This window comes from Ahaetulla prasina, chromosome 1, assembly GCF_028640845.1.
Source record: "Ahaetulla prasina isolate Xishuangbanna chromosome 1, ASM2864084v1, whole genome shotgun sequence".
In the NCBI taxonomy this organism is placed as follows: domain Eukaryota; kingdom Metazoa; phylum Chordata; class Lepidosauria; order Squamata; family Colubridae; genus Ahaetulla; species Ahaetulla prasina.
The window spans coordinates 118,587,424-118,600,316 of record NC_080539.1 but is presented as its reverse complement, the minus strand read 5'-3'; the positions used below and the strand labels follow the sequence as shown (position 1 = coordinate 118,600,316).

Sequence of the window (12,893 nt, the reverse complement as noted above, 5' to 3'; positions counted from 1 at the left end):
ATGGGTCAAAACTCACTTAACAGCAGAAATTTTAGGTTCAGTTGTAGTTGCAAGTCAAGAACTACCTACATTTAGTTCCAATTCATTTAAATGAGGCCTCATAAATATTCAATGTAAACTCAACAGGATCTCACAGAAGTTTAAGAGACCTTGCATTGGATTCTGTTGTTACTGATTGCTGGTACATATTATAATAATCTAGTATTTCAGTGTAGTAGGTAGTAGTGTAGTACTTTTGATATTCAGTAAAGTGCCTATGAAATATGTATACTGTATGTATATGTATGTATGTATGTATTTATATGCATACAATGATTTTGATCAATCAAAAAAAAATCAGTAAATACTATTATATAGGAAATGGCATTGCGTTTATATATTTAAATCCTTTCTTTGAAAATTAATGAGAATTTAAAATGCTTTATTTGGTTGAATCATCTCCATATAAAGTAAGCGATTAAAGGGATAATATTTGTAAATAAGTGTGTAGCTTTTCCTACAGTCGAAGTAATCAGCAGCCTATGATTTCTATGGATGATATAAATTCATAAAATTGCATAGAAGATGGTAAAGTCTGCAAACGTGCATCCACTTTTGTTTTAACTGAAATCAGTGGGGCATCTATTTTTTGAGTCAATTGTCATCTTTCATTTGTGGGACGCAAAGAAACCATCTCTCTTTTTTTTTTCTTTAAATTTCATGTTTTGTGGTCAGTATAGTGACCTAATTTCACTTGAGCTCTGGCTATTCTTGAACTTCTCCTACATCTCTTATTATCGTTTAAGTAGTAGTAATGCAACTGCGTATTTCCCTGAAAATCAGTTGTGTTTCATTTTATGAAACTTGTCTTTGAATACATTTTAGATTAGGTTATTGGCTTGTTTACAACAGTGCTGGCTTTATCCCTACTAAATTATTGTTTTTATGGTCTCAAACTTGTTAGTGATAATAAAATATATTTAACTACTATTCTGTTGGGTCAAGAATGGTTCTCTCTACAACCTGGCAAAGTCTGAGCCATTTGAGGGCAAAATCGCATTTTTTAGCACCAGTGAGAAAATATAAAATGTTTCTGATTATGTGTTCTGCCTTTGTCGGGCCACCTGTGTAAGGCTGAACAAATTTGTTTCTTCTGATTTCTTTAAAAAAGTCATTCTGGTGATTAAACTGATTTGTCAGTTAATTCTGTTCTAAGGCGGGCGATAGCCTAGTAGCTTTCAGTACACTGAATAGTTTAAAGTTGCTTTTGTGGTCAGTGTCAGCACCCTGACCTCTGCTAAGCTGTCACCTGAGTCAGAATTCCTGGGATTAAGTCTTTGATATTGTGATGTCTTCACTTATCTATTGACTTTTTCAGTGCTGAAGATGTTAGGCCTTTTGATTTCTTTCTTAGTGAGAAGCCAAGCAAGTCTTCAATAGAAGTCTTTCTTTCCCAAGCTGTGGCAGTTGTAGACTCTGTCTTTCTCTTTTCTCTGTATTAATTAAATGGATTACTTTTGGGATATACAATGCAGTTCCGTTGTTGGGAATCACTGGGCTTAATATAATAAAAAAAAGGGGGGGGGCTCTGTGTGTCTACACACATGCAGGCTTACACTCATGAATGTAATAAAATGCTAGAATAGATTTTGACTTAGATCCAAGTTCACTACATAGCCCTGTTCTATGACTGCTTTTAATGTGATCTCATCTTAAGCATTTTGTCTGAAAGCATCTATGCTTTAGCCTACAAAATTAGAACTCAAGACTTTCGGTTGCTCCTCTAAAAGGTTTCCTATCGAATGGGAATGAAGAGCACACTGAATGCATTTATTCATTTTGTCTCTTCTAGAACCACAACACAAATTAAATATTGAAGAACCAGGCAACAGTTTTTAAAACATTTGGATTCAATGAAGTTATTTTGAAACTATAGAAAAGTAAATTGTGTCTGTATGGAAGTGTGTATGGAAGTGCCAATTATTTTTCCCGGGCCATCGTTTGACCGTTCTTCATTTTTTAAAACAAATTGTCACCTAATGTTAAAATAATTGCAGCAAACTCTTAACATTCTCTTTTTTTTATTTTAATATTAATAACTCCTTTAATTCTGCTTCAGCAAATTAACTCTTAGGATCAAACAAGTTACGCACATTTTGGAACAGCTACCTAATAGTGTTTTCTTCAGGTATTGGGATGTGTTTGCTTAATTAGCATATGGCACTTTTATAAATAAAGCTGAGCCCCATCTTTCTGTATAGCCCATTCCCCAAAGTCTCAGCCAGTTAATAAAGTTTGTAAGGGCTTTATCACAGGCTCCAGGAAGGTCCACAGAGAAAAACATTAATCCAATAAACATTTCATTGAACTCATGAAAAGAAACCATCAGGAGAAGAGAAGCTCCTGAAGAAGAAAAGCATATCATTGGCAATTTCTTCATGCAGAATTGTTAAGAAATTTTCCAGATTAAGAAAAAGAGTCTTCAAATTTAGCAGCTAAATTGTATTAAGAATAATGGGAATAGTTTGAATCTTACGTGGTGAATATTCAAAAAAACCACAACTGTTTTCTTCAAAGACTTACTGTGGAGCTGGATGGACAGGGCAAGAGGAGGTTGTGAGAAACCCAAACAGCAAATAACGGTGGTAGAAAGTTGAGGGGAGGGGGGAGGAATAGATAATTAGGTATAATTAGTGTGTATGAATTGTTGTCTCCCTGCCCTTGGCTTGAATAAATTTGGAAGGAACAAATCCAAGTGGCAAAACTGCTTTGATGTAAGAGGAGTCATTGTGGCTTGGCAGCATAAAGGCAGTGTTTTATACTTCTTTCATAATGGTTGTGATACAGAAAGGCTGAATGCACTGTTCACTCCCCCAACACCCCCCCCTCCAGTCTGCTTTACAGCAAGGACTTTTGGATTCCCTTGAAACAAAATGCAGCAGAAGTTTTCAGTTGTGGGTAATGAGGTACTGGACCTCATCAGAGTTAGGCATAAGCCATCCTTAGCCTTTGCTTATATCTTAATCACTTTTGTATTGTGGGAAAGCTAGTTTCCAAAATCAACACATCTTTCTTCGTTTTTTTTTTCCACCCTTCCTATTTGAATCTTTGGCAAAAGGAAAGACCAATGCAGAAAAGTGCAAATCCGAATTGAAAGAGTGGAAATCTAGTGATAATATTTCATTCTAAGGAGAAATACATCAGAATAGTGTGTTACATACCTGTATTTATATCTTTTAATATCTGACAGTTTTATTCTAACAAAGGCTATTGACCGTATTCACTTATACTTCAAATAAATAAATAATGTTAAGAAATCTGAAAATAGATTTTTATTTGTTCTTTGTGTGAAAAATGTGAGTACTTTTAGGGATAATTCAAAAGATCCCATCAAAGAGCAAGATTTGATTTACATGTTGTGCCTGAGCAAAAAAATAAAACAAACTCAAGAAATCTTGAAAAAACAAACTACCTTATAGTTGCCTTTTTTTTTTTTTACAATGCAAATTTTACAATCTTTGTCAATTTATTAATTGCTATTAATATATGCTTCTATGTAGGAACAATTAGCAAAATATCCAATGAATTAGAAACTAATTCAGAAGCTAAATGTATTCAGCTGGGATTCCAGAGAACAATACTGTTTTGGAAAAAGAAACCTTTTTCATTTTGTGCCGATCTGTATTATTTTAATATATAAGAAATCAATCAATCAATGGTTTAAACAATAGTTCAAGCAATTTGAAAACTTTCTGCAAATATCAAGAAATGCTAATATGATTTAATTAGCCCATAGAGGACTCATTTTTTTTCATTTTGTCATCAAACTCTGCAACTTAGCAAACAGAATCATCAGTTTGCTGTGTATCGTAGCTCAGAGATTTAATCCATTTAGGAAGTCTTTTTAGATTTCTGGTATTCAAAAATATAGAACTAAGCAGTTACGTTAACAAATGCCATGAGTTTTTCAGCATGAGCTTGCCATGCTTTAGAGTTGCTGTTATTAGGAAAAGGAAACGAGTGTTTAATTTAACCCTTTGAGGGCTTATTATATAGAACAAGTAGCCTTTTGTACTTGAAGTTGTACACTCTGAAAAAAGCAACACCTGAATATCTCTGAAGCTTGGATAATTATGCCCAATTGTGTTTTTGCTGGTATAGGTCACAGGAAATTCACTTGGGGTAGAGTCTGTACAAAGCTAAGATATATGCAGATTTTCTGTTGTTGGATTGTGTAAAAATTATTTACTGTTAATACTTGCATAAAGGTTAGAAAGGTTGATGAAGTGATATTTAGTATTGCTTTACTATTCACTGTGTGTCAGGATGTAATTATGACTGATTCATGGAACTGTCTTCCCAACGAACCATCTTTATTAAAATGCTGATCAAGATAAGAGCTGACAGTAATAAAGAATAGAACATTTTAGTCTTGTTGCTTTTCAGTGATTGCTAATTACCCTAGAGGTCATGTATAGTGCCTGGGAGGATTCATTGACATTATTTTCTTTTAAGTCTGCTGTTTGAACAACATCAGAACATGAAGACAAAGACTAAGTGCACATTGAACAATAGTTTGACCAAGTTTTTTATTTCATAAAATGCTGGATGATTCTTCTTTTTCTGGTTTTTTTTGTATTTTTGTACAGGGATGTATATTCTCCTGAGAAGGGAAAAATCTTTATTTTAAAGAACTTTTACCTTAATTATATCCATCACAATCATTCCAAGGTCAAATGCATGAGGAGGAAACAATATATTGCTACTCTCCTATTGTTTGCTATGAGCAAAGTATAGCATAATCTTTTTCCTGTGACTTTGGTTATCACATAAATCAGAATCTTTTGATTAGATTAAAAGATGCATTTTACCTCACAGCATACACTAAGAGTGAGCTTTTGCACAGCATATACAATGTGTAGAATTGAAGTGTGTGACCACCAGTTATATTTTAAGTCCAAAAAGAAAGAGAAAACTTAAGAAAGATTCTCAGGAGTTAGATTAATTGGTAAAAGATATGAAGGGCGGGCAATGAGGCAAAGAGTGGATTATATTAGCTAGTACGAAACGTGAAGGGAAATGGAAGGAATCAGCTAGATCAGGGGTCTCCAACCTTGGCAACTTTAAGCCTGGCGGACTTCAACTCCCAGAACCCCCCAGCCAGCAAAGCTGGCTGAGGAATTCTGGGAGTTGAAGTCCACCAGGCTTGAAGTTGCCAAGGTTGGAGACCCCTGAACTAGATACAGAGTCTTATTGCACTGTGGAAATCATCGTACCTAATAGTTTACTCAGTATGTACTACTTAGTGTACAGTAGTACACTACAGTATATGCAAGTCCCTTCAGCAGTCCTCCATTCCAAGGCTTACATAATTTAAATAGTTCTAGTGATAGAAGAAACTTTTTTGTTTGCAATAGAATTTTGTTGGATTTTATCCAATTTGTTTGGTCAGAAATACTTAAAACTCAGGAAGTATAAAAGGATGTGGTTTGAATCAGCTTACTTGAATGTTTGCATGTTATTTTTATGCAATAAGCCATATTCAAGACAATGTATAGTGTCAGAAAATAAACGGATTTTTCTCTAGCCAAAATTACACTAGGAATCTGGGAATGGTTGATTATTGGAGGAAAATGTATCTCTTGACAATCATATGGCCACTAACTTTCAGTCACTTACCAGTCAAACAACATCAATAAAGATACTTTTTTCAGGATTTCCCTTGTTCCAAAAATCTAGCTGCTGAAGCAAAAATGAGGTTATCTTTGACCTCTGTGTCTAATCCAGTCATCAAGCTGACCCTTTATAGGGCCTATGAAATCTTTTCTAAAATCATATAAAAATAATTGCGCTCAAGGTAGTTTCCAAGAACACAGTCTTGTAACTAGAGCTACAACAGTGAATCTTGGGAATTTGAACAAGAATTTTTTAAATATCAGCCATTTATAATATAAAAATCAAATGCGTTTGAAATTTAATAGTTATTTGAATCACAATTGAGCATAATGTTTTTTCTAACGCTTTTACTGTATGTAAATTATTACTTACCAAAATTTCTGGAACCAAGGTCTTGCTCTCTCTTAAGATTCAGGTAGTTGTTTACATTTTCTGCTATATATTTTCATCCATTTTAATCTATAGTGTTTGTACATTATACAAACTATAATCAAGGGTATTTTGTCAACTCCTCAATGGAAATAGTTTTCCCTATAGTAGAGTGGAGACAAGGAAGAGGAAGTGGCATCATAGGAGCAAACACCCATCTACATCTATAGGATTTCATGTGTTGCCATTTCTTTAGATTAGCTCCCAAAATGCTGTTTTTCCAACCAGAACCGAAACGATACTTGCTGGTTTACAGGATAGTAAATTCAGTAAATTTTATTTATTCCCATGGCATTTAATTCCAGTGTTTCCCATATATTTTGAACGTTCTTGATGTGTTGATTTGCACCGTAGTTCAAGTTAACATTGCCCATGATCAGAAGTTAGGGGAACTCGAGGCCAGTCTAAAATGTCCGTTAGAGGAGTAGGTTCCCTTTCCTTTTCTTTTAATGAAGTTTGACAAATCTGATTTATATATTTAATGGAAAAATCTATCACAAGATGTCAATTAAATTCTTATTTTATTTATTGCATTATCTATACTTTCTGTTACTACTTTTAGAAATCAAACATCACTAGCCAGCAAGTTTTCTAGTCTTCTTTGGAGAGTGTTTGAAAAACTGTAAAAACATTGATATTTTTTTCTTGAAATGCAGTAGATGTGCTACTGCTGTGCTAACACTGTTATCGTGTGCTGGTTTATTTCTGGAAAACTTGACTCTGCCCACATATTTAGATTTGCCAAGTTGGAAAAACATTGACCTAGGGAATATTTATTGCAGAGTCTTGGGGACACAACCTAGAGGCTGGCAAGAGCAAGTCTATTCATTGTAATTATGAAAGGAATGCTATCCTTCAGGAGAAGATCAAAAGTCTTCTTTCCCTTAATGAATCAAGATATTATATCATAGCACTGATAGATCTGATATATCGCAACATAAAGAAAAACCTTTCTGTTGATTTATTTGAAATACTGTATGTGTATTTTTCTGCATGATTAATGTAACCAAGAATGTGGATTTTGTGATGGGACTTAACTCATTTTCTACTAATGTCCCAACACATTTAAAATAAATAGTCCATTGAAAGCCACTGCTATTTTATGGAGGAAAAATTAGTTCAATAGCAATATTAGCAATATTACTGTATTTCCCCGAAAATAAGACCAAGTCATATTAATTTTTGCTCCAAAAGACACATTAGGGCTTATTTTCTGGTTAGGTCTTATTTTGGGGGGAAATACGGTACTAAATGCATCCATCTGGCTGACAATCTTAACTGGAGCTTATTTTGGGGGTAGGGTTTATATTACGAGCATCCTGAAAAATCATGCTAGGACTTATTTTCCAGGTGGGTCTTATTTTCAGGGAAACAGGGTAACTTAAAACACCGCTGTGTTTGTTACTCATATAACACTATTTCTACCTTTTTAAGCTGAAGGGAAAACTTTATAAATAGGTTTTATCTTTCAAAAGAAAAGACAAAAAGATGTTTTGGGTATGTTTGGTGCGTGTGAGATAACTTTTTTAACCATCCTAATTAAATTTTAGAATATGATTGAATGATACACATACACATACTATGCTATGTAGAAGTAGTAAACCAACACCCAATAATTGGAATAGCTGAATAATTCATAGCCTTGAGGCTAAATGAGGTAAGAAGTCACAGTTCATATCTGTGAAAGTGAAATTGTTTCTTTAAGCAGCTCTCTACCATTTGACTATGCTACCAATTCAGAGGCAGCAAGAGTGGGCTTTTAACACTAGATAAAATACAGTCATATCAAGATTTTAATGTAAACCAACTGTGTTAGGACTGTAGCTTTGAAAATTAAGGGTGAAAAATACAAAGACTCCCGTTAAAAGTTCTTTAGCTGCTGATTAGGAATCCCTAATGATGATTAGTGAGTATGGAATGCAATCATGCCTGTAGGCTTTAATCAGTCCTATGATGGAGAAGTCAGTTACCCAAAGAGAGACCCAATTAATACATGTGTTGTTTCTGTTGGATGTATTATTTTTAAAAGTTAAAAAAAGAATAGATGGCAGGAAGATCCACAACGAAGTACAAATAGGGGCACGGATTGAAATTTTGAAGAAAACGCCAGCTTTTTGTTTAGAAAAGAACGTTTGATATTGCACTTCCTTTCTTGTTTTGGTAGTAAACGTAGAGCCCCAGTGTCAACTATTTTAAAAATCATAAGAATTCCATATATGCTTTTGTGAGCAAGTTTCTGATATGCAGGTTTTATTTATACAGGTCATTTGCCTCAGATGAGGGGTTGGGTTGTTGTTGTTTTTTTGCCAGTATTGTTACGTAAGTGCTTATTTTGTGCACCGTTTTTTGTTGTTGTTGGGAGAACACAAATGCAAAGTTATATCTGCAGCGTCTGACTAAGAGAAGTAATGCCACCGTTCTTTTGTTTCTCTGCTCAGAAATACTGCGACACCATCCAACTGGATTCTGGAATCGATTACAGGAAACGTGCGTTGCCTGCTGCGGGAAAGCTGTATTATCTGTAGGTAGAAACTGTGACTAAATCTGTGCATTTTTTTATTACAGTCACAGCAACTTTTAGATGGGGAGAAAAACTGAACCAAGTTGGTCCCATAGTCAACTGCTATAAACCCTAAAGACATTGCTCATACCATCAGATTATATTTCCAGTATCTCCAGTAACATCTTTTTCAAATCTGTGAATGAATTAAGGCTAATTAGAAGGGGGGGGAGGTGTGGTGCTTGCAGAATGGAAGTGACAGATGGTTATAAAGCAATGAATATCCTCTTGCAAAGAGTGTTCAATTCCCTGGTAAATAAACGAGCATCCTTATTGTAGTAAAGTAATTATTTATACAAATAGGGGCTCATTTACTATTTGGTGTTAACATTTGGGGATTCAAAACTTGTTCTTATTTTGACAGATGATCTGCTTGTATCTAGGATGTTGATTGACTTCAGAATTCTGCATTTCTGATAATGATAAAAATGAAGCTATAATACAACTATCAGTACAATTTCTCTGTATAGCTCTGATTTCTTCTTTCCCTAATGATAGTTTACCCTCAGAGCAATTTGGGAATACAAGTATATGTGATATAAAGTTGTTCCAACATCTGAAATGGAAAGTGGTTTTAATCAAGCCAATAGAAAAATAAATCTTCTACTGGCTTTTATTATGGTATTGTTTTATACGACTTTAAGGATTTAAAAATGTTGTTCTCCACTGGTAAAAAGAGCAGTCCTAATCCAACTCTGTATTCTTTCCTTTGGACTATCTGTACTACTATTTAAATATCCTACAAATCTGTATTTTTGGTAAGCAATAAATAAGCACCTTTAATACAGGTAGTCCTCGACTGATGACCATTATTGAGTCCAAAATTTGTGTTGCTAAGCGAGACAGTTGTTAAGTGAGTTTTTCCCCATTTACAACTTTTCTTGCCATAGCTATTAAGTGAATCACTGCAATTGTTAAGTTAGTAAAATGGCTGTTAAGTGAATCTGTTTACACATTGACTTTGCTCGTCAGAAGGTTGCAAAAGGGACCATGTGACCCCAGGACATGGCAACTGTCATAAATATTAGTCAATTGCCAAGCATCTGAATTTTGATCACCTGAACATAGGGATGTTGCAATAGTTATAAGTGTGAAAAACAGTCACTTTTTTCAGTGCCGTTGTAACTTCCAACAGTCGCTAAACAAACTGTTGTAAGTTGAAGACTACCTGCATTTCCATGTAGCCCAGGGGTCTCCAACCTTTCAGACCTCAGGGACCACTAAATTCATAATTTTAAATCCCAAAGACCACTAATATGAATTTTTTTAAAAAGATAAATAGTATTTAGTACAATATAAAAAATGCAAATAATTTTTCTGCGGACCACCAATATTTTCTCACGGACCACCAGTGGTCCACGGACTACTGGTTGGTGACCACTGATCTAGCCCAGCAACGGATTTCCCATAGCAGATTTTTGGAAGGAGTCATTTTAAAATATGCTGAGGCTAGATTACATTTTACTATAAGCATAGTGTAGATGGTTGGGAGAAAGAATACATAGAACCGGAAATGCAAGCCAGTTCATAGGCAAGAATTACAGGGTGCTAATTTTAATGTAGTACTCTTAATAAATATATTTATTATGTGTATTTTGTCCAAAATATGTTGGGATTACAACTCCCAGCAAGCATGAGTTTTATCACCAATACATCATAGTTCACCAAGCATAATTTGTGTGAGCATGAAAGGCTGCAATAGTAAGCAATCATGAATGTGATCCTACCCTTAAGAGCTAGGAACCAATGTGACATTATGATTAAGGTGTTGGACTAAGATAAGGGATATACACATTCCAGCATACCTTCAACAGTATAGGCCCCTGGTTGATTTTGGGCCATTCACTTCTGTTTTATAAAGTCAATGTGATTAAGTTTTTGTTTTGGGGCAAAATTGAGGAGGGAGCATCATATACCATATTTTTTGGAGTATAAGATGCTCCGGAGTATAAGACGCACATTAATTTTTGAGGAGGAAAACAAAGAAAAATATTTTTGCCTCTGCCTACCAGCATCCATCGGTATTCATCTCGCTAGCGTCCTTGCAAACAAACAGCAAACAGCCTGGTCAGCTTCAGCACGTTATCGCAGCCTGATTCAGCACGAGCAGCTAATTGGCAGTTGGATCAGCCTCCTGGAATACCGCCAATCAGCTGTTCCAGACTGCGGGGATTGCCACAGCCCATCAGCGCCTCCATGTGTCGCGTTTTTGGCCTCTGTGCATCCCATTTTTGGCCTCCACATGCTCTGTTTTAGACCCATTCCAGGCTGTGGGGATTGCCACAGCACATTGCCTCTGATTGCCGCCTTCATGCATTGTATTTTTTGCCTCTGTGCGTTGCATTTTTGGCCTCCGCACGTCACGCTTTCAGCCTCTGCATGCCCTGTTTTTGGCCTCTGCACATCATGCTTTCAACCTGTTCCTGGCAGCAGGGATTGCCACAGCTGCTGATCTCTGCCGCCTGGGACTGGCCAAAAATGTGATGCGCGAAGGCCAAAAATGGGGCTTGCGGAGGCCGAAAACACAACGTGGGGAGGCGGCGATTGGTGGCGATGTGCTGTGGCAATCCCACAGCCTGGAATGGGTCTAAAATGGAGCGTATGGAGGCCAAAAATGTGAAGAGTGGAGGCCGAAAACGGGGCGTGCTGAGGCCAAAAACGCAACTTGCGGAAGCAGCAATCAGCAGCAATCGGGGGCGATGTGCTATGGCAGTCCCCATAGCCTGGAACAGGCTATAAACGGGGCATGCAGAGGCCAAAAATGTGATGCATGGAGGCCGGTGGGTGGGCGGGGCTTCGACAGCATTTGCTGTATAAGACACACAGACATTTCCACCCATAATTTTCTTATATTCCGAAAAATATGGGTATACGCTGCATGAGCTCCTGAATGCAAATGTAACTAAAGAAATAAAAATTATGCCTCTCACTATTGGTTATCAGGGAGTGGCCAAGATATTTTGCCCTCTAAGGATGAAGAGAAAAAAAGAAAATTGTTCTCTTCTGCCCTTTTCCAAGTGGCAGTGTGAGGGAGTGAAGTTGATATATAACTCCAGATGGCAAACGTATCCAATATATTTTCCTTTAGTTTGGGATTGGGCTGAGAGAGAGTGACTGGCCCAAGGTTACCCAACTGGCTTTCATGGCTAAGGTGTGACTAGGACTCACTGTTTCTTGCTTTATATCGGGTGTCTTGATCACTAGACCAAAATGCCTGTGCTTTGGGAAAGCGGCTGTAGCCAGGAAGAAATGCTTCTCCCCCACCCCCCCACTCCCACCCCCAATAGTCTTGGATTGCCCCACAGCCCTGGATCTTACCTCTGCCACCATTGATTCTTTGCTCTTCAAGGATTGAACACACACAGTGTAGCAAATCATAGCTTGTGGTCTTGGCATTTGAATGGTTGTCCTCTTGCCTGTTTATAATAGCTGCTAATCGAGAGGGGGGGAGGGGGAGGGAGGGAGAGAGATATTTTTTCACTCTGTCTTAGCATCTTTGGAGACCAAAGACCCCTCATAGACAGTTGAGAAAATAAAAATTGTGAATACTTCTCTACTTCCACGAAATAAAAAAAATACAAGGATGTAATAGTATGTACATTAATGTGGCAATTTATTGTCTTTTATCAAAAAGGCTAGCCCAGCTCAGGACAACTGTCTAAGTTTGCATAATGGGTGACGTTGAAACACAACTTCTGGCTCTACCAACGAATATCCCAGAGGCATCTGACAGGAAATCTGGCTTGGAAATTTCAATAGCTGTTGTTAACATTTTAAATTTTGAGCACCTTCTAAATTTTAAGCAAAGTATTGCATAATTTATTTTTTTAATTGGTAAAAAAAACTATAAATATGGGTTGACTTTTTATTAAAATAAAGCAACTTCTTTTGATCAACTCCTTGAATATATCAAATACATTATATTCAGAAGAGTTTTAGATATTCTAAAATGTCTTAGGGTTGTAATCTTGATTCTGGACTCCAGTAGCTAGCAGAAAAGAGATCGGTTTTACTCCAGTCTATTTCAAGTGTTGTGTGTGTTATGAATACACATAATTCCAAAGGTTCCCCCTCAGATGTCAGTCAGCTTTTACCTTTTTTATGAGATATAGACAGGACTCTGCCTGTCTCATTGTTGTGCATATATCGCATGGATGGCCTTGCTTGCATTGTCATATTAATGGAGACAGCTTGAAATGTAGAAGTCTTTCAATGAATGTAAATAAAATGAAATTATCTACCTGAGAGT

General features: G+C 36.3%; 1 protein-coding gene across 3 annotated transcripts in view; it reads left to right on the top strand.

The window, feature by feature from the left end:
• The window catches only part of AFG1L (AFG1 like ATPase), an 81,851-nt gene that overhangs the window by 30,833 nt on the left and 38,125 nt on the right, over positions 1 to 12,893 (top strand). For all 3 annotated transcript variants that reach the window (XM_058174264.1, XM_058174263.1, XM_058174266.1), the window contains one exon: positions 8,523 to 8,605. In XM_058174264.1, the coding sequence (XP_058030247.1) occupies positions 8,523 to 8,605 (83 nt within the window). The remainder of the gene's footprint in view (positions 1 to 8,522; positions 8,606 to 12,893) is intronic.